This window comes from Odocoileus virginianus, chromosome 23, assembly GCF_023699985.2.
Source record: "Odocoileus virginianus isolate 20LAN1187 ecotype Illinois chromosome 23, Ovbor_1.2, whole genome shotgun sequence".
Classification (NCBI taxonomy): domain Eukaryota; kingdom Metazoa; phylum Chordata; class Mammalia; order Artiodactyla; family Cervidae; genus Odocoileus; species Odocoileus virginianus.
The window spans coordinates 37,329,359-37,349,063 of NC_069696.1; the positions used below are offsets into that span (position 1 = coordinate 37,329,359).

The following is a 19,705-nucleotide window of genomic DNA, read 5'->3' on the forward strand; positions in this document are numbered from 1 at the left end:
AATGTATCTCTTCCTTCTGACTCTCTGGGCCTCGCTCCCTATTCTTTTGACAGCAGCCTAATCCCAAGCCTCCTTCCCTCCACGCTGACGACCCGCCTGCGCTGCGCAGCCTTCCGGAAGCTGTAGGTCCCGGCGGTCCACCTCGCCAGAACTACAACTCCCAGCAGCGACTGTTTTCCGGGCGCCTCCGTGTTGGCGCATGGCCCGTCGGGAGGGGGCAGGTAGCGGGCGGGCGGGGTCCAATGGGTGCCGGCTCCCGAGGAGAGGGCGGGGGAGAGGAGGAAGGAGGCGGACTCTGGGCCCCGGCCCCATTCATTGCCGCGGCCGGCCGGGCTGGGGTCTCGTGTGTCACGAGTTATGGAGGCGCTAATTCCTGTTATTAACAAACTCCAAGACGTCTTCAATACGGTGGGCGCCGACATCATCCAGCTGCCTCAGATCGTGGTGGTGGGAACGCAGGTGAGAGAGGAGGGAGGATTCAGTCCAGGCCGGAGCCTGGGGCGCAGGCCTGGATGAGGCTGCGGCAGCGCTTGCTCCCCGACCGGCCTTCGCGGCCTGTGGGAGGAGGGCGCTGCCGCTCCTGGACGCCTGGGGCTGCGTTGCACCCGGGCTGGTAGTCCGGGGCCTGGCGGGGAGGCGAGGGGCGGAGCCGGCGCGGCGGTCCTGCGGGTCCCGGGGGCGGGGTGGGGGAGGGACGGGCGGGCGGAACTGGAGTCCGTGGGGACCGGGCGCGGCTTCGCCCGCGGGCCGCTGCTTACAAGGGCACCTGGGGGACGCATGGAGCACGCGGGGCCAGGTAGCCCCTTCTACGTTGGTTTCAGGGCGGCGGGATGTTTGTTTCCCTCCTTGCCTTTCTCAGGGGCTGCGGAATCAGTTTTGGAACTGCGGTGTGGGGGCCTAGGAGGCCCCTACTTGTGTGCACCTGAGTGTTCTCTTGCCGTGTGATTCCCGTTTCGAAAACACCGAAGAAGTTAAAAACAAACAAAAAACCCCAGACCAACTTATACTTGGAGTTTGTGGATATAAGGAAGAGATAGTCAATTTTTTCTGCGTAGGCTGTGGTTTTTGACTTCCATCTAAATTGGGCATCAAGGTTCTCTGATCTTTTCATGTTGGCATCTCTTGTAGATAATACATTTTTACATGTGGAAATGTTGAAGAAATAACTGTTATGTTTAGTATGACAGAGAAGTATACATTTCATTTTCTCTGCCTGCTGCTTTTCTTGGTTGAAGAGAATCAACCACAGGCTTTTTAAAATGATGTTTTCCATTGGAATGGGGACGGTTTCCTCGCTTTCCATCAGGTTCATCGCTACTTCTTGCTAAAAAATTAAAGTGTAGGGTATAAATAATTTGAGAGGGAACTCAAGAGTGTTTCCAGACACTAGTAACCCTGGAAACCATAGACATCCTGTCTAGGGTGGGCGAGAGGGGCTTTTAAATTGTTAAAACAATAGAAATTATTTCAGAAACACATTTCCTTGGTTGGTTATAGGGTTGGTATAGATCCTATACCAATATGTGCTCAATTCTGCCTTCACATATTATGGTACTTGTAACTTAATGTTTGTAATGGCTAGATACTCTGGTTCATTGACATAGTAAATTATGAGAATATATATTTTTGAGTTTATTTTGTTCACTGCTGTGTTCCTATTCCTAGCTCTTGGTACAGTCTCTGTGTATGTAGTAGATGCTTCAAAGATAAATACTTTGAATGAGTTACTGGATAATACTTTTTAAATACTTGGGCTTTTATCATCAAAACCAATCTGTTTTTGTAAATAAAAATAGAGGAGAAGAAATTAAATCTTCTTTGATAGTAATTTGTGTTTCCTAGCTGTAGATCAGAAACTTTCCATATACTTTTAAGGGGGTCTCAATGCTTTTTAAGCATGAAGCAGTAAAAGAATCAGAGCCTAGTGTGTCAGCATAAATAGTTTAAAATCAAGAAGGATTTTCCTTACATGAAATAGAGTTTATTTCAGTGAGTAAATCTGTTGGCAAAATTGGGGAGGGAACAGGGTAGAAAAGTAAAGATCTCAGCACTGTGAAAATCATTATTAATATATGTCAGCAAAAACCATCATAATAGTGATAGTTATATGCTATATAGGTGTATGCCGTACTTGCATGCTAATGTTTAGAATTACACAGAAGGGAAATATTCAGATTTTAGACTTGATTTAATAGGGGTTATCTTCATTCATGCCCTTAATAACTGAAATTCAATCCTTTATTATTCAGGTACAGAAGAAATACATTAGAATAGAAGCAATGTATTTTTTCCCCATATTTTCCTCAATATGTTGAAAAAAACCTTTTCTTGATTTGAATATAAGTACATCACTACTTTGTCATCTAAGCCATTTAATGTTGTATAGCCTATATACAGCACCTCACAGTCACATTTAATGGAGTAGTGTACAGTCAGTGAGTTACAGATGTAGTGAATGCTCTGTAGTTAGTTCGAGTCGTAAACTTCTCAGTGGCAGTAATGTCTCTGTCTTACACTTTACCTGTACTTTAAATGGCTACAGATCTCATTTTGGGGAACTTTTTCTCAAACTTGAATGTATAAGAATTACTTTGAAAATAAATTTCCTGGACCCCATCCTCAGAGATTTTGATTTTACAAGTCTGGGGTGGTCCAGGCAACATAGATGATTCTGATGTAGATGGTTCATAGAACCTGATTTGAAAAGTGTAATAGTGATTCTTTGATTTTAAAACTGGAAAAAGCAGGGAAGCTTAGTCTAAGGGCATGACACTCTTCAGTAGCCTGTTGATTTTGGTGGCATTCTTGCTCCAAAGTATCAACTTCCAGGCAACCTTTGCTGACCCCTGAATATTTTTATTTCTTAAATTTCAAATAATATTTATGTGAGGCCGAGAGAGTTGGAGAAGTTGGGGAGAGAGATGTTTTATTTGATCATTCACAGGTTTTATGATTTAGCTAAATAAATTGCTTTCTTTTTCTTTTGCTGAGAACCTCCATGTGGAAAGGAGAGAAAATGGGAAGAGAGAAGGTTGATACTTTTAAACCTTGGTGTACTTTGCAGTTAGAGGAGGAGATAAGGTTTCAGTGGCATTTGTGATTCCGCTTGGGAAATTTGATCATTGTTTAAGTTGAGAATCGGAAGGGGGAGCCCTCCAGGTATGTAATCCACATAAACCATGTAAACCACAACCTAGTAGAGGAATCGCAACAGAGGTGACAGGAGTGCTGCTGCTGCTAAGTCGCTTCAGTCGTGTGCGACCCCATAGGCGGCAGCCCACCAGGCTTCCCCGTCCCTGGGATTCTCCAGGCACGAACACGGGAGTGGGTTGCCATTTCCTTCTCCAGTGCATGAAAGTGAAAATGAAAGTGAAGTCGCTCAGTCGTGTCTGACTCTTCGCGACCCCATGGATTGCAGCCTCCCAGGCTCCTCCATCCATGGGATTTTCCAGGCAAGAGTACTGGGATGGGTCGCCATTGCCTTCTCTGATTAGTGCTGCTAGTATTGTGCTTTTCACTTTGCTTGTTATTTCAGTAATTTCAGCACTGCACTTTCAGCAATTCAGACAAATACAGAAGGAAAAGGAATCTTGGATTTTAAATGACCAACCTGCAAACCAACTGTTTAACATTTTAAAAATTAAGGTTTAATTCATGTAACATACATTCCAACCACTCAGTGGTTTTTGGTGTATTCACTAGGTTATGCAACCATCACCACTATCTTAATTCCAAAATATTTGCATAACCCCAGAAAGAAACTCTATATCCATTAGCACTCACTCCTCATTTTGCCCCCCACCCTGGCCTGGCAACCACTAATTTCTGTGTCTCTGGTTTTGCCTCTTTGGACATTTCATAAATAAATGTAATCATACAATATGTGGTCTCTTGTGTCTGGCTTCTTTTGCTCAGCATAATGGTTTTTATGTTCATCCATGTTGTAACATGTATTGATATTAATACTTCATTACTTTTTATGGCTGAATAATATTCCCTTGTCTAGATATGCCACAGTTTGTTTATCTGTTTATTAGTTGATGGATGTTTGGGTCGTTTCCACTTTTTGCGTATATTGAATAATGCTGCCATGCACTTTTGTTTAGAAGTTTTTGTGTGAAAATATGTTTTCAGTTCTCTTGGGTATATATAGCTGACTCTTGAGCAATATGTGTTTGAACTGTACAGGTCCACTTATATTCAGATTGTTTTCAGTAAATATTTCAGTACTGCCTACTTGAATTTTTTTTACCAGTAAATACTGCAGTACTACACAATGTGTGGATGGTTGAATCTGTGGATGTGGAACTGTAGCTATAGAGGGCCAACTCTATAGTTACATGCAGATTTTTTACTGTACTGTTAGTGCCTCTAACCTCTTGTGCTGTTCTGGGGTTACTTGTATGTAGGAGTAGAATCACTGGTTCATTTGGTAACTCTTGGGCTTCCCTCTGGCTCAGCTGGTAAAGAATCTGCCTGCAATGTGGGAGACCTGGGTTTAAACCTGGATTGGGAAGATCCCCTGGAGAAGGGAATAGCTATGCACTCCATATTCTGGCCTGGTGAATTCCATGGACTGTATAGTCTATGGAATCGCAAAGAGTCGGACACGACTTTCACTTTGGTAGCTCTTGTTTAACTTTTTAAGGCACTGCCATTGAAAAAAAAAAAAAGGCACTGCCATAGTTCCTTAGGAACTGTTTTCCACAGTAGTGTACCATTTTACAAACCTCTATCTGGTATATGAAGGTTTCAGATTCTGTACACCTTTACAAACTCTTGCTGTTGTCTTTTTTTAGAAATTGCTAAATCATTTCTGGAATTCTTTATTTTTAAAAAAGTGTGCACATATATATTCCCTCTTTCTGCATTCTGCAGCACTGTTATCTACATTTTATTAGATCCTTCTGAAACCTTGCCCTCTCCTTCCTGATACGTCTACGTTTGTATTGTGTTTGTAGAGGTGATGGCTTCATTAAGTTTAGTAATTTGGTGCCAAATACTGATCTTAGTTTCATTCCTTCAGTGTTTAATTTTTTCAGTATTGTGAGTACTCTTAAGTAAACTCATGTTTTTCCCTTTCCTTTTCTTTTTCCCTTGTTTCTCTGTGTAGACCTTAAAAGATCAGATCTCTGTGCTGATTACTTAAAAGAAAATTTTTTTTAAAATCATTGAGGTGAAATGTATATAGCATAAAAATTAGCTATTTTAAAGTGTACAATTCACTGGCATTTAGTACATTCATAATGTGCAACCACCACCTCTGTCTAGGTCAAATATTTTCATCACCCCTCTGTATCCATTAAGTGGTCATTTTGTAATTCTCTTCCCCCCAGTCCCTGGCAACCACCAATTTTTTTTCCATCTTAATAGAGTTAACTTTTCTGGAAACTTTATAGAAACAGAATCATACAATATGTGGCCATTTATGTTTGGCTTCTTTCACTTAGTATAACATGATTCATTTACATTGTAGCATGTACCATTGTTTCCTTTTAATTGCTGACTAATCTTCTATTGTGTGAATCTACCATAATGTTATCATTCATCTATTGATGGATATTTATATTGTTTCTATCTTTTGGTTGTTGTGAATGGTGCTGCTGTGAATATTTGTGTACAGATATTTGAATGCCTGTTTTTAGTTCTTTTTGGTATATATCTACAAATAAAATGAGGTCGTATGGTGATTCTATGTTTTAACTTCCTGAGGAGCCACCATACTGTTTCTACACTGTCTATGTGTGTATTAGTCACTCGTGTCTGACTCTTAGCTCACCAGGCTCCTCAGTCCATGGAATTCTTCAGGCAAGAATACTGGAGTGGGTTGCCATTCCCTTCTCTAGTCGATCTTCCCAATCCAGGGATTGAACTTGGGTCTCCTGTATTGCAGGCAAAGTCTTAACCATGTGAGCCATCAGGGAAGCCCCAGATGATTTATGGTAGCAAAATACTAGGGTCCCAGCTTGTTTACATCCTTGGCAAAACTTGTTATTGTGTTTTTTTTATTATAGCTATTCTGATGAGAATGTGAAGTGGTATCTCATTGTGGTTTCAATTTGTATTTCCTTAGTGACTAGTGAAATATATATCTTTTTAGGTGCTTGTTGGGATTATTTGTCTTCTTACTGTTGAGTTGCCAGAATTCTTTATGTATTTTGGATACAAGATCATTATCAGTATATGATTTACACGTAGTTTCTCCCATTCTTTAGGTTGTCTTTTTACTTTCATGATCATTCCTTTGATGCACAAAAGTTTTCAATTTTGATAAAGTCTAACTTATCTATTGTTTTCTTTCCTTGCGTGTGATTTCAGTATCATATATAACACATTGCCAAGTCCAGGGTAATGACAATTTATTATTTTATTATTATTTTGTATTTTCTTTTAAGTGTTTTATAGTTTCAGCTCTCATATTTAGGTATTGATACATTTTGAGTAAATTTTTGTCTTTGGTATGAATTACGGGTTCACCTTCATTCCTTTCCATGTGCCTGTCCAGTTGATCCAGGACTATTTGTTGGAGACTCTCCTTTCCCACTTTAGGTCTTGGCACTATTGAAAATCAATTGACTATAGATGTATAGGCTTATTTCTGGACTCTCAGTTATTTTCTGCTGGTCTTTAGGTCTCCTCTTAAGTCAGTACCACACACAGTTTTGATTACTGTAACTTTGTAGTATATTTTGAAAACAAAAAGTATGAGCCTCCCAACTTTGTTCTTTTTTTTTTTTTTTGCAAGATTGTTTTGCAGTGAGGAGTCCCTTGCCATTCATTCCATAGCAGTTTTAGAACTGGCATTTGCATTTCTGCAGACAAGATTGTTTGGATTTTGATAGGGGTTGTGTTGAATCTGCATTGCTTTGGGGAGTATTGCCCTCGAAGTATTAAATCAGATCTAGAATTCTTGGTTGATAGATTTTTTTGTCTCACATCTTTAAATGTCATACTATTACCTCTGGCATCCAAGATGTCTAGTGATAAATTTATTGTATTATTATTATTAATCTTATTGAGGATCCCCTGTATTTGAGTTGATTCTTTGCTTCTCTCTTGCTGCTTTCAATATTTGTCTTTCACCAGTTTGACTATAATTTGTCCCCATGTGGATCTCTTTGTCTTCATCCTACATGGTGGAGTTTCACTGAGTTCTTTAGTATGTAGATTCATGCCACATTCCCCAAGTTTTCCTGCTTTTATGGAAAAAGTGGGGATTTTTCTGGATATGACTTTTGCTTTTCAGGTATCTATATTTCACTCTTACCATTTATGTTCCGGGTAGCACTGGGCCTGTATTTTATAACCAAGGAAAAGACCGCTCCTTAAGGACTGTTAGATCTTTAGCGTTTTGGCAAGTTTCGATCTGGGATAATTGAAGTGGTTTAAATTTTAGATTTATATTTTGCCAGTGTGTGCTGTGTGCTTAGTCACTCAGTTGTGTCCGACTCTTTGTGACGTCATGGACTGTAGCCCGCCAGGCTCTCTGTCCATGGAGTTCTCCAGACAAGAATACTGAAGTGGTAGTCATTCCCTTCTCCAGGGGATCTTGCTGACCTAGGGATTGAACCTGGGTCTTCTGCATTGCAGGTGAATTCTTAACTGTCTGAAGTACACTGGGGAAGCCCATTTTGTCAATAAGTGGAGTGTTTGAGCTTTGTGATAAAAACATGTTAGTTTATTTATTTAAATACCCAAAAAGTTAATATTTCTAAGGATACTCAGCAATATTTTATTTAAAATAATGAGACAGGACTTCCCTGGTGGTCCAGTGCTTAACAATCTGCCTGCCAATCAAAGGACATTAGTTCAATCCCTGGGATGGGAAGATTCCATATGCCTTGGGGCAGCTAAGCCCGTGTGCCACAACTGAACCTGTAAGCTGCAGCTACTGAAGCGTGGGCCCTGAAGCCTGTGGTCTGCAACAAGAGAAGCCGCTGCAGTAAGAAGCCTGCACACTGCGGCTGGAGAGTAGCCCCTGCTGGCTGCAACTGGAGAAAGCTTGCATGCAGCAACTGAGACCCAGTACAGCTAAAAATAAAAAATTAAAAAAGGAACTCTTTAAAAATAAACATGAAAAATGTTAAGGAACCCTTCTGTAAAACTAAAACTACTTCAAAATAAAAAGTTAAAAAATTAGTAAATGTACATTTTTATCTGTTAAATTAATATCAAAATAAACAATTGAGAGGTCTGCTTTACGCAATGAAAAGTAAAAGTTTAGAAGTTAAAAACTAAATCAGCTTTGGTTAATGTGACATGAATGAATATTTACAACAATCCTATTTTCAGTTGCATGAAAAGAATACAACTTCCTGCTCCCGGTTGATGTTAGTTATCAGAAAGAGCTCAAGCTATGACAAAATGTTAAGGGTCCATCTCAAAATATAAATTGAGGACATTATAAATCTCAATACGGTGCAGTTTGGAAAAAAGTAAAAACTGACACTGAGACCATATACACACATTTTTAGCCCCAAAGTATACAGGGTATTGAGTCAGTTTTGGGAGTATCAGAGATGTAAAGAGCAAAGACATTGCAGTGCCAAGTGAGTCCTATTTCCACAGCAAGGTGGCTGTGACTTTTGCCACTCTGAAGCTCCTGTAGCTGCTTACCTTTGTGGAAGAGTGCAGACATGGGAGTGTTTATATCACCAGGGGGAAACAAGCCCTGATCTAACCAATTGTTGAAGAAACTGATGGCATTTAGAATACTAAGGTAAAAATTGGGAGTGCACAGATATGTTTTGTTTGGTGTATGTGTGTTGACACATAAATTTTTAAAAATTGCGATGTGATTGACATGTAAACATATTAATTTCAGTTGTGTAACATAATGATCTGACGTGTATGCATTGGGAAATAATCACTCCAGTAAGTCTACAGCAGTTAACATCTGTCACCACACAGTTATAATTCTTTCTTATGATGAGAACTATTAAGATTTCCTATTAAGATTTTCTCCATTCTCTGGAGAAGGGCATGGCAACCCACTTCAGTATTCTTGCCTGGAGAATCCCATGGACGGAGAAGCCTGGTGAGCTACAGTCCAGGCATGCAGAGTCAACATAACTGAGCAACTAACTCTTTCTTTCTTTCACTTAGTAACTTTCACACTTTATAAATATATACTGTAGTATTATTACCTATAATCACTTTGCTGTACTTAACATCCCTGTGACTTATTTTTAACTGGAAGTTTGTACCTTTTGATCACATTTACCCATTTCACCCCCCGCCCCCCGCCACCTCTGGCAACCACTGGACTCTCTTCTATGACTTGTTTGTTTTTGTTTTAGATTCCACCTACAAATGAGACCATGTGCTGTTTGCTTTTTCTCTGACTTATTTTACTTAGCAAAGTTCATTCATGTTGTTGCAAATAGCAGGATTTCCTTCTTTTTTTTAATGGCTAAATGATATTCCTGTGTGTGTGTGTATATACATACACACATTTATTTTATCTGTTCATGCACTTGTGGGCATTTAGGTTATTTCCATTTCTTGGCTATTTGAAATAATGCTGCAGCGAACATGGTGATACATATATCTTTTCAGTTCAGTGTTTTTGTTTCCTTTAGATAAATACCCAGAAGTAGAATTGCTGGATCATAGCTCTATTTTTAATTTCTAGAGGAATTTCCATACAGTTTTTAAAAATAGTGGCTGCACCAATTTACATGCCCACCAGCAGCATATAAGGGTTTCCTTTCCTTCACATGCTCAACAACATTTATTTTTTGTCTTTTTGGTAATAGCCATTCTAACAGGTGTGCGGTAACATGTTGTGGCCTTGATTTGTTTTTTCCCAGTGATTAGGGGTCTTCCCAGGTGGCACAGCAGTAAAGAATCCATCTGCCAATGCAGGAGACTTAGGAGACACAGGTTCAGTCCCTGGGTTAGAAAGATTCCTTGGAGGAGGAAGTAGGAACTCACACCAGTGTTCTTCGGAGAAGGTAATGGCACCCCACTCGAGGACTCTTGCCTGGAGAATCCCATGGACGGAGGAACCTGCTGGGCTGCAGTCCATGGGGTCGCTAGGAGTCGGACACGACTGAGTGACTTCAGTTTTACTTTTCACTTTCATGCGTTGGAGAAGGAAATGGCAACCCACTCTCGTGTTCTTGCCTGGGGAATCCCAGGGACGGGAGAGCCTGGTGGGCTGCCGTCTATGGGGTCGCACAGAGTCGGACGCGACTGAAATGACTTAGCAGCAGCAGCTGCCAGTGTTCTTACCCATGAGGTCGTAGAGAGTCAGGTACTACTAAGCACACAAAACAACACACTGATTAGTGATGTTGAGCCCTTTATCATGTCCTTATTGTCCATTTGTATGTCTTCTTTGGACAAATATCTACTTGGCTTTTAAGTTCATTTTTATTTATTTATTTTTGTCTATGTCATGTGGCTTGTGGGATCTTAGTTCCCCCCCAGGAATGGGACCTGACCTTTGGCAGTTTAAGCCTGGAGTCTTAATCATTCGACTGCCAGGGAATTCCCCAAAGTTCATTTTTAAATCAGGTTATTTGTGTGTGTGTGTGTGTGTGTTGTCTTTTGTTGTTTGTTATTGAGTTGTCTGAGTTGTTTGTTTGTTTTGTATGTTAGCCTCTAATTGGATAAGTGTTTTTTTTTAAATAAAGGCATTTAGTTTACTTTTCAAAAAATATTTTTGCTAGAGGTTTGAGTAATTTTACATGATCACAATCTTTAAATAAATTTTTTCTGACCAAAAGGTACCATTTAAGTGGACAGCTTGTCTAGATCTGCTTTTGTTAACACCCAAATACAATTAGCACGTCTGATGGTATTCCCTAGGTCTTCTTAAATTATCTACAGGCCAGGAGGCAGAGCCTAGCACATAACAAAGTATGTGCTTTATAACTGCTGATTAGTTCAGTTTCATAGCAATTAAGCAGAGCACGTAGTCAATATATCTAATTTACACTATTAACACACTGGTTCTTGACTGAAGGGTCTGATCCATGCAGAGCTCTCAGTTATTCCTTCTAACCCAGGAAATAGTAAACCACAGCTGCAGAGAAAGGGATCAGCTCTACTTAGGCTAGTGCTGGCGATGTCTCAGGTCTGTTCCTTTGTTACAACTATGAATTCAAGGTGACCAGTGTTAATTATATTCAGTGATACGTAGAAAATAAAAAGCAAAGCCAAAAAAAAGATTTGGGGACTGCTGGCAGCAAGCAGCTGCTGCTTCTCCCTTTCTTAAGAGAAGACTGGTTCTCTATGATTGAGAGAACTAAAAGTGAAAGTGAAGTCGCTCAGTCGTGTCTGACTCTTTGCGACCCCATGGACAGTAGCCTACCAGGCTTCTCCGTCCATGGGATTTTCCAGGCAAGAGTACTGGAGTGGGCTGCCGTTTTCTTCTCCAGGATAAATAGTTTGAAAATATATTTTCCCATTCCATAGGTTCCTTTTCCACCTTATTGATGTTTTCCTTTGCAGTGCAGAAACTTTTTAGTTTTTTGTACTCCTCCTTGTTTATTTTTGTTTTAGTTGGCTTTGATTTGGTGTCAAATCCAAAAAAATCATCACCCATACCAGTGTCTAGGAGCTTACGGTTTATGTTTTTCTTCTAGGAGTTTTACATTTTCAGGGCTTATATTCAAGTCTTTAACCCGTTTTTCAGCTGATTTTTGTTTGTTTGTTTAGTGTAAGATAGTAGTGCAGTTTTATGCTTTTGCATGTGGCTGTCATGTTTCCCAACACCATTTATTGAAGAGACTATCCTTTCCCTATTTTATATCCTTGTCGTCTTTGTTGTAAATTAATTGTCCATATATGTGTAGGTTTATTTCTGAGCTCTCTGTTCCATTGGTTTGTGTATTTGTTTTTAAAACAGCGGCTGCACCAGTTTACATTCCCACCAGCAGCATATGAGGGTTTCCTTTCCTCCACATCCTGCACAACATTTATTTCTTCCTTTTTTGGTAATAGCCATTCTAACAGGTGTGAGGTGATATATTTTATGGCATCATCTTATTGTGACTTGAGGGATCTCAGTTACTCCTTGACCAGGGGGATTGAACCAGGGCCATGGTAGTGAAAGCTCAGAATCCTAATCACTAGGCTGCCTGGGAACTCCCAGATTATTACAACTTTTAAACATAGTTGGAAATCAGGAAGCATGTATGATGCCTCTCCTCTAGTTTTGTTCTTTGTCACAATTGCTTTGGCTATCCTATTTATAAATTTTAGGATTATTTACTCTGTTTTTTTGAAAAATGTTATTGGAATTTTGATAAGGATTATATTGAATTTGTAGATTACTTTGGGTAGTATGGATATTTTAGAAATCTTGATTCTTTTAACCCATGAGCACAGAATTTCTCTACTTGTATCTTCAATTTTTTCATCAGTGTTCTATAGTTTTTAATGTACAGGTCTTTTACCTGCTTGGTTAAGTTTATTCTTAGGTATTTTATTCTTTTGAAGTAATTGTAAATGGGATTGTTTTCTTAATTTCTCTTTCTGATAGTTCATTATTATGGTATAGAAACAAAAACTGTTTTGCATATTGACTGTGTATCCTACAACTTTACTTAATTCATTACTTCTAACAGTTTTTTCTGGAGTCTTTAGGGTTTTCTTCATATAATATGGCAAATAGTAACAGTTTTACTTTACTTTCTAACTTAGATGCCTTTTTCTTACCTAATGGTCTGGCTGGAACTTCCAATACTTTGTTGAGTTGAAGTGTCAGGAGTAGGCACCCTTGTCTTGTTTCTAATCTTAGAGGGAAAGCTTTTACCATTTTACCATTGAGTATGTTAGTTAACAGCTTATCATATATAACCTTTATTAAGTTGAGGTATGCTCCCTATTTTACTCACTTAGTTGAGTTTTTTTTTTTTAAATTATGAATGGATATTGAATTGGATATTGAATGTATTTCTTGCATGTATTGAGATAGTCATCTGATTTTTACCCTTCATTTTGTTACTGCGTTGTGTAACAGAGCCATCCTTGTATCCCTGGAATAAATCCCATTTGATCATGGTATATGATCCTTTTAATGAATTTTGAATTCAGCTTGCTGTGATTTTGTTGAGGATTTTTGCATCTATGTGTTTGTGGGATATAAGCCTGCAATTTTCTTCTCCTGTGGTGGTCCTGCCTGGTTTTGGTATCAGGTAATGCTGGCCTCGTAAAATGAATTTTGAATTATTCCCTCCTCCTCTTTCTTGGAAGAGTTTGGGAAGTTCAGTTCAGTCACTCAGTTGTGTCCAACACTTTGTGACTCAATAAACCGCCGCACGCCAGGCCTTCCCGTCCCATCACCAACTCCCGGAATTTACCCAAACTCATGTTCATGGAGTCGGAAATCCAACCATCTCATCTTCTGTCGTCCCCTTCTCCTGCCTTCAATTCTCCGAGCATCAGGGTCTTTTCAAATGAGTCAACTCTTCACATCAGGTGGCCAAAGTATTAGAGTTTCAGCTTCAACATCAGTCCTTCCAGTGAACACCCAGGACTGATCTTAAGATGGACTGGTTGGATATCCTTGCAGTCCAAGAGACTCTTCAAGAGTCTTCACCAGTACCACAGTTCAAAAGCTTCAATTCTTCGGCTCTCAGCTTTCTTTATAGTCCAACTCTCACATCCATACCTGATTACTGCCTTCAGGTTTTTCAAGAGGCAGGTCAGGTGGTCTGGTATGCCCATCTCTTTCAGAATTTTCCAGTTTATTGTGATCCACACAGTCAAATACAGCTTTGGCATAGTCAATAAAGCAGATATAGATGTTTTTCTGGAGCTCTCTTGCTTTTTTGATGATCCAGCAGATGTTGGCAATCTGATCTCTGGTTCCTCTGCCTTTTCTAAAACCAGTTTGAACATCTGGAAGTTCATGGTTCACGTATTGCTGAAGCTTGGCTTGGAGAATTTTGAGCATTACTTTACTAACGTGTGAGATGAGTGCAATTGTGCAGTAGTTTGAGCATTCTTGGGCTTTGCCTTTCTTTGGGATTGGAATGAAAACTGACCTTTTCTAGTCCTGTGGCCACTTCTGAAGTTTCAAATTTGCTAACATATTGAGTGCAGCACTTTCACAGCATCATTTTTTAGGATTTGAAATAGCTCAACTGGAGTTCCATTTCCTCCACTAGCTTTGTTTGTAGTGATGCGTCCTAAGGCCCACTTCACTTCACATTCCAGGATGTCTGGCTCTAGTTTGAGAAGGAGGAGTGTTAATTAGTTCTTTTTCCATTTATTTTTATTAGTTGAAGGCTAATTACTTTACAGTATTGTAGTGGTTTTTGCCATACATTGACATGAATCAGCCATGGATTTACATGTATTCCCCCCTCCCCCCAATCCCCCCTCCCATCTTCCTCCCCATCCCATCCCTCTGGGTCTTCCCAGTGCACCAGCCTTGAGCACTTGTCTCATGCATCCAGCCTGGGCTGGTGATCTGTTTCACCCTTGATAGTATACTTGGTTCAGTGCTTTTCTCTAAGAACATCCCACCCTTGCCTTCTCCCACAGAGTCTAAAAGTCTGTTCTGTACATCTGTGTCTCTTTTTCTGTTTTGCATATAGGGTTATCATTACCATCTTTTAAAATTCCATATATATGCATTAGTATACTGTATTGGTCTTTATCTTCCTGGCTTACTTCACTCTGTATAATGGGCTCCAGTTTCATCCATCTCATTAGAACTGATTCAAATGAATTCTTTTTAATGGCTGAGTAATATGCCATGGTGTATATGTACCACAGCTTCCTCATCCATTTGTCTGCTGATGGGCATCTAGGTTGCTTCCATGTCCTGGCTATTATAAACAGTGCTGCGATGAACATTGGGGTGCACGTGTCTCAGATCTGGTTTCCTTGGTGTGTATGCCCAGGAGTGGGATTGCTGGGTCACATGCAGTTCTATTTCCAGTTTTTTAAGGAATCTCCACACTGTTCTCCATGGTGGCTGTACTAGTTTGCATTCCCACCAACAGTGTAAGAGGGTTCCCTTTTCTCCACACCCTCTCCAGCATTTATTGCTTGTAGACTTTTGGATAGCAGCCATCCTGACTGGCGAGTAAAACCTCATTGAGGTTTTGATTTGCATTTCTCTGATAATGAGTGATGTTGAGCATCTTTTCATGGGTTTGTTAGCCATCTATATGTCTTCTCTGGAGAAATGTCTGTTTAGTTCTTTGGCCCATTTTTTGATTGGGTCATTTATTTTTCTGGAATTGAGCTGCAGGAGTTGCTTGTATATTTTTGAGATTAATCCTTTGTTTCTTCATTTGCTATTATTTTCTGCCAATCTGAGGACTGTCTTTTCACCTTGCTTATAGTTTCCTTTGTTGTGCAAAAGCTTTTAAGTTTCATTAGGTCCCATTTATTTATTTTTGCTTTTATTTCCAATATTCTGGGAGGTGCGTCATAGAGGATGCTGTGATTTATGTCAGAGAGTGTTTTGCCTATGTTCTCCTCTAAGAGTTTTATAGTTTCTGGTCTTACATTTAGATGTTTAATCCATTTTGAGTTTATTTTTGTGTATGGTGTTAGAAAGTGTTCTAGTTTCATTCTTTTACAAGTGGTTGACCAGTTTTCCCAGCACCACTTGTTAAAGAGGTTGTCTTTTTTCCATTGTATATTCTTGCCTCCTTTATCGAAGATGAGGTGTCTGTAGGTATGTGGATTTACCTCTGGACTTTCTATTTTCTTCCATTGATCTATATTTCTGTCTTTGTGCCAGTACCATACTGTCCTGATGACTGTGGCTTTGTAGTAGAGTCTGAAGTCAGGCAGGTTGATTCCTCCAGTTCCATTCTTCTTTCTCAAGACTGCTTTGGCTATTCAAGGTTTTTTGTATTTCCATACAAATTGTGAAATTATTTGCTCTAGTTCTGTGAAGAATACTGTTGGTAGCTTGATAGGGATTGCATTGAATCTATAGAATGCTTTGGGTAGTATAGCCATTTTGACAATATTGATTCTTCCAATCCATGAACATGGTATATTTATCCATCTATTTGTTTCCTCTTTGATTTCTTTCATCAGTGTTTTATAGTTTTCTATGTATAGGTCTTTTGTTTCTTTAGGTAGATACACTCCTAAGTATTTTATTATTTTGTTGCAGTGGTGAATGGTATTGTTTCTTTAATTTCTCTTTCTGTTTTCTCATTGTTAGTGTATAGGAATGCAAGGGATTTCTGTGTGTTGATTTTATATCCTGCAACTTTACTATATTCTTTAATATATACTAATAATATATACTTTAATATATACTATATTTACTATATTACTAGCTCCAGTAATTTTCTGGTAGAGTCTTTAGGGTTTTCTATGTAGAGGATCATGTCATCTGCAAACAGTGAGAGTTTCACTTCTTCTTTTCCTATCTGGATTCGTTTTATTTCTTTTTCTGCTCTGATTGCTGTAGCCAAAACTTCCAAAACTATATTGAATAGTAGTGGTGAGAGTGGGCACCCTTGTCTGGTTCCTGATTTCAGGGGAAATGCTTTCAATTTTTCACCATTGAGGGTAATGCTTGCTGTGGGTTTGTCATATATAGCTTTTATTATGTTGAGGTATGTTCCTTCTGTCCTGCTTTCTGGAGAGTTATTATCATAAATGGATGTTGAATTTTGTCAAAGGCTTTTTCTGCATCTATTGAGATAATCATATGGTTTTTATCTTTCAGTTTGTTAATGTGGTGTATTACATTGATTGATTTGCAGATATTAAAGAATCCTTTCATTCCTGGGATAAAGCCCATTTGGTCATGGTGTATGATCTTTTTAATATGTTGTTGGATTCTGTTTGCTAGAATTTTGTTAAGGATTTTTGCATCTATGTTCATCAGTGATATTGGCCTGTAGTTTTCTTTTTTTGTGGCATCTTTGTCTGGTTTTGGAATTAGGGTGATGGTGGCCTCATAGAATGAGTTTGGAAGTTTACCTTCTGCAATTTTCTGGAAGAGTTTGTGTAAGATAGGTGTTAGCTCTTCTCTAAATTTTGGGTAGAATTCAGCTGTGAAGCTATCTGGTCCTGGGCTTTTGTTTGCTGGAAGATTTCTGATTACAGTTTTGATTTCCTTGCTTGTGATGGGTCTGTTAAGATCTTCTATTTCTTCCTGGTTCAGTTTTGGAGAGTTATACTTTTCTAGGAATTTGTCCATTTCTTCCAAGTTGTCCAATTTATTGGCATAGAACTGCTGGTAGTAGTCTCTTATGATCCTTTGTATTTCAGTGTTGTGTGTTGTGATCTCTCCATTTTCATTTCTAATTTTGTTGATTTGGTTCTTCTCCCTTTGTTTCTTAATGATTCTTGCTAATGGTTTGTCAATTTTGTTTATCTTTTCAAAAAACCAGTTTTTAGCTTTGTTGATTTTTGCTATGGTCTCTTGTTTTTTTTGCATTTATTTCTGCCCAAATTTTTAAGAGTTCTTTCTTTCTACTAATCCTGGGGTTCTTCATTTCTTCCTTCTCTAGATGCTTTAGGTGTAGAGCTAGGTTATTTATTTGACTCTTTTCTTGTTTCTTGATGTAAGCCTGTAATGCTATGAACCTTCCCCTTAGCACTGCTTTCACAGTGTCCCATAGGTTTTGGGTTGTGTTTTCATTTTCATTCGTTTCTATGCATATTTTGATTTATTTTTTTATTTTTTCTATGATTTGTTGGGTATTCAGAAGCATGTTATTTAGCCGCCATATGTTTGAATTTTTAATAGTTTTTTTTCCTGCAATTGAGATCTAGTCTTACTGCATTGTGGTCAGAAAAGATGACTGGATTTCAATTTTTTTGAATTTACCAAGGCTAGATTTATGGCCCAGGATGTGATCTGTTCTGGAGAAAGTTTCGTGTGCACTTGAGAAAAAGGTGAAATTGATTGTTTCGGGGTGAAATGTCCTATAGATATCAATTAGGTCTAGCTGGTCCATTGTGTCATTTAAGGGTTGTGTTTCCTTGTTAATTTTTGGTTTAGTTGATCTATCCATAGGTGTGAGTGGGGTATTGAAGTCTCCCACTATTATTGGTTATTGTTAATTTCTCCTTTCATACTCATTAGCATTTGCCTTACTTATTGTGGTGCTCCTATGTTGGGTGCATATATATTTATAATTGTTATATCTTCTTCTTGGATTGATCCTTTGATCATTATGTAGTGTCCTTCTTTGTCTCTTTTCACATCCTTTATTTTAAAGTTTGTTTTATCTGATATGAGTATTGCGACTCCTGCTTTCTTTTGGTCTCTGTTTGCATGAAATATTTTTTTCCAGCCCTTCACTTTTATTCTGTATGTGTCCCTTGTTTTGAGGTGGGTCTCTTGTAGGCAGCATATATAGGGGTCTTGTTTTTGTATCCATTCCATCAGTCTTAGTCTTTTGGTTGGGTCATTCAACCCATTTACATTTAAGGTAATTATTTGATAGGTATGGTCCCGTTGCCATTTACTTTGCTGGTTTGGGTTTGCATTTATACAACCTTTCTGTGTTTTCTGTGTAGAGAAGATCCTTTAGCATTTGTTGAAGAGCTGGTTTGGTGGTGCTGAATTCTCTCAGCTTTTGCTTGTCTGTAAAGCTTTTGAATTCTCCTTTATATTTGAATGAGATCCTTGCTGGGTACAGTAATCTGGGTTGTGGGTTATTCTCTTTCATTACTTTAAGTATGTCCTGCCATTCCCTCTGGCCTGAAGAGTTTTCTATTGATAGATCAGCTGTTATCCTTATGGGAATCCCTTTGTGTGTTATTTGTTGTTTCTCCTTTGCTGCTTTTAATATTTGTTCTTTGTGTGTGATCTTTGTTAATTTGATTAATATGTGTCTTGGGGTGTTTCACCTTGGGTTTATCCTGTTTGGGACTCTCTGGGTTTCTTGGACTTGGGTGGCTATTTCCTTCCCCATTTTAGGGAAGTTTTCAGCTATTATCTCCTCGAGTATTTTCTCATGGCCTTTCTTTTTGACTTCTTCTTCTGGGACTCCTATGATTCGAATGTTGGGGCGTTTCACATTGTCCCAGAGGTCCCTGAGGTTGTCCTCATTTCTTTTGATTCTTTTTTCTTTTTTCCTCTCTGCTTCATTTATTTCCACCATTTTATCTTCTGCCTCACTTATCCTATCTTCTGTCTCCGTTATTCTACTCTTGGTTCCCTCCAGAGTGTTTTTGATCTCATTTATTGCATTATTCATTTTTAATTGACTCTTTTTTATTTCTTCTAGGTCTTTATTAAACATTTCTTGCATCTTCTCAATCCTTGTCTCCAGGCTATTTATCTGTAACTCCATTATGTTTTCAAGACTTTGGATCCTTTTTATTATCATTATTCTAAATTCTTTTTCAGGTAGATTCCCTATCTCCTCCTCATTTGTTTGGCTTGGTGGGCATTTTTCATGTTCCTTTACTTGCTGGGTATTTCTCTGCCTTTTCATCTTGTTTAGGTTGCTGTGTTTGGAGTGGCCTTTCTGTATTCTGGTGGTCTGTGGTTCCTTTTTATTGTGGAAGTTTCACCCAGTGGGTGGGGTTGGACCTTTGGCTTGTCAAGGTTTCCTGGTTGGGGAAGCTTGCGTCGGTGTTCTGGTGCGTGGAACTGGATTTCTTCTCTCTGGAGTGCAATGGAGTGCCCAGTAATGAGTTTTGAGATGGGTCTATGTGTTAGGTGTAACTTTGGGCAGCCTGTATGTTGATACTCAGAGCTATGTTCCTGTGTTGCTGTAGAATTTGCATGGTATGTCTTGCTCTGGAA

At 39.0% G+C, this 19,705-nt stretch overlaps 1 protein-coding gene across 8 annotated transcripts in view; it reads left to right on the forward strand.

The window, feature by feature from the left end:
• The first annotated feature begins 252 nt into the window (after window positions 1–252).
• DNM1L (dynamin 1 like) overlaps window positions 253–19,705 on the forward strand; it is a 73,771-nt gene continuing 54,318 nt past the window's right edge. For 6 of the 8 annotated variants that reach the window (XM_070453913.1, XM_070453914.1, XM_070453911.1 and 3 more), the window contains exon 1: window positions 265–459. In XM_070453913.1, the coding sequence (XP_070310014.1) occupies window positions 358–459 (102 nt within the window). In that variant the 5' untranslated portion in view covers window positions 265–357. Of the gene's footprint in view, window positions 460–19,705 lie in introns of all 8 variants that reach the window. The other 2 variants (XM_070453917.1, XM_070453918.1) reach the window with 2 other exon arrangements.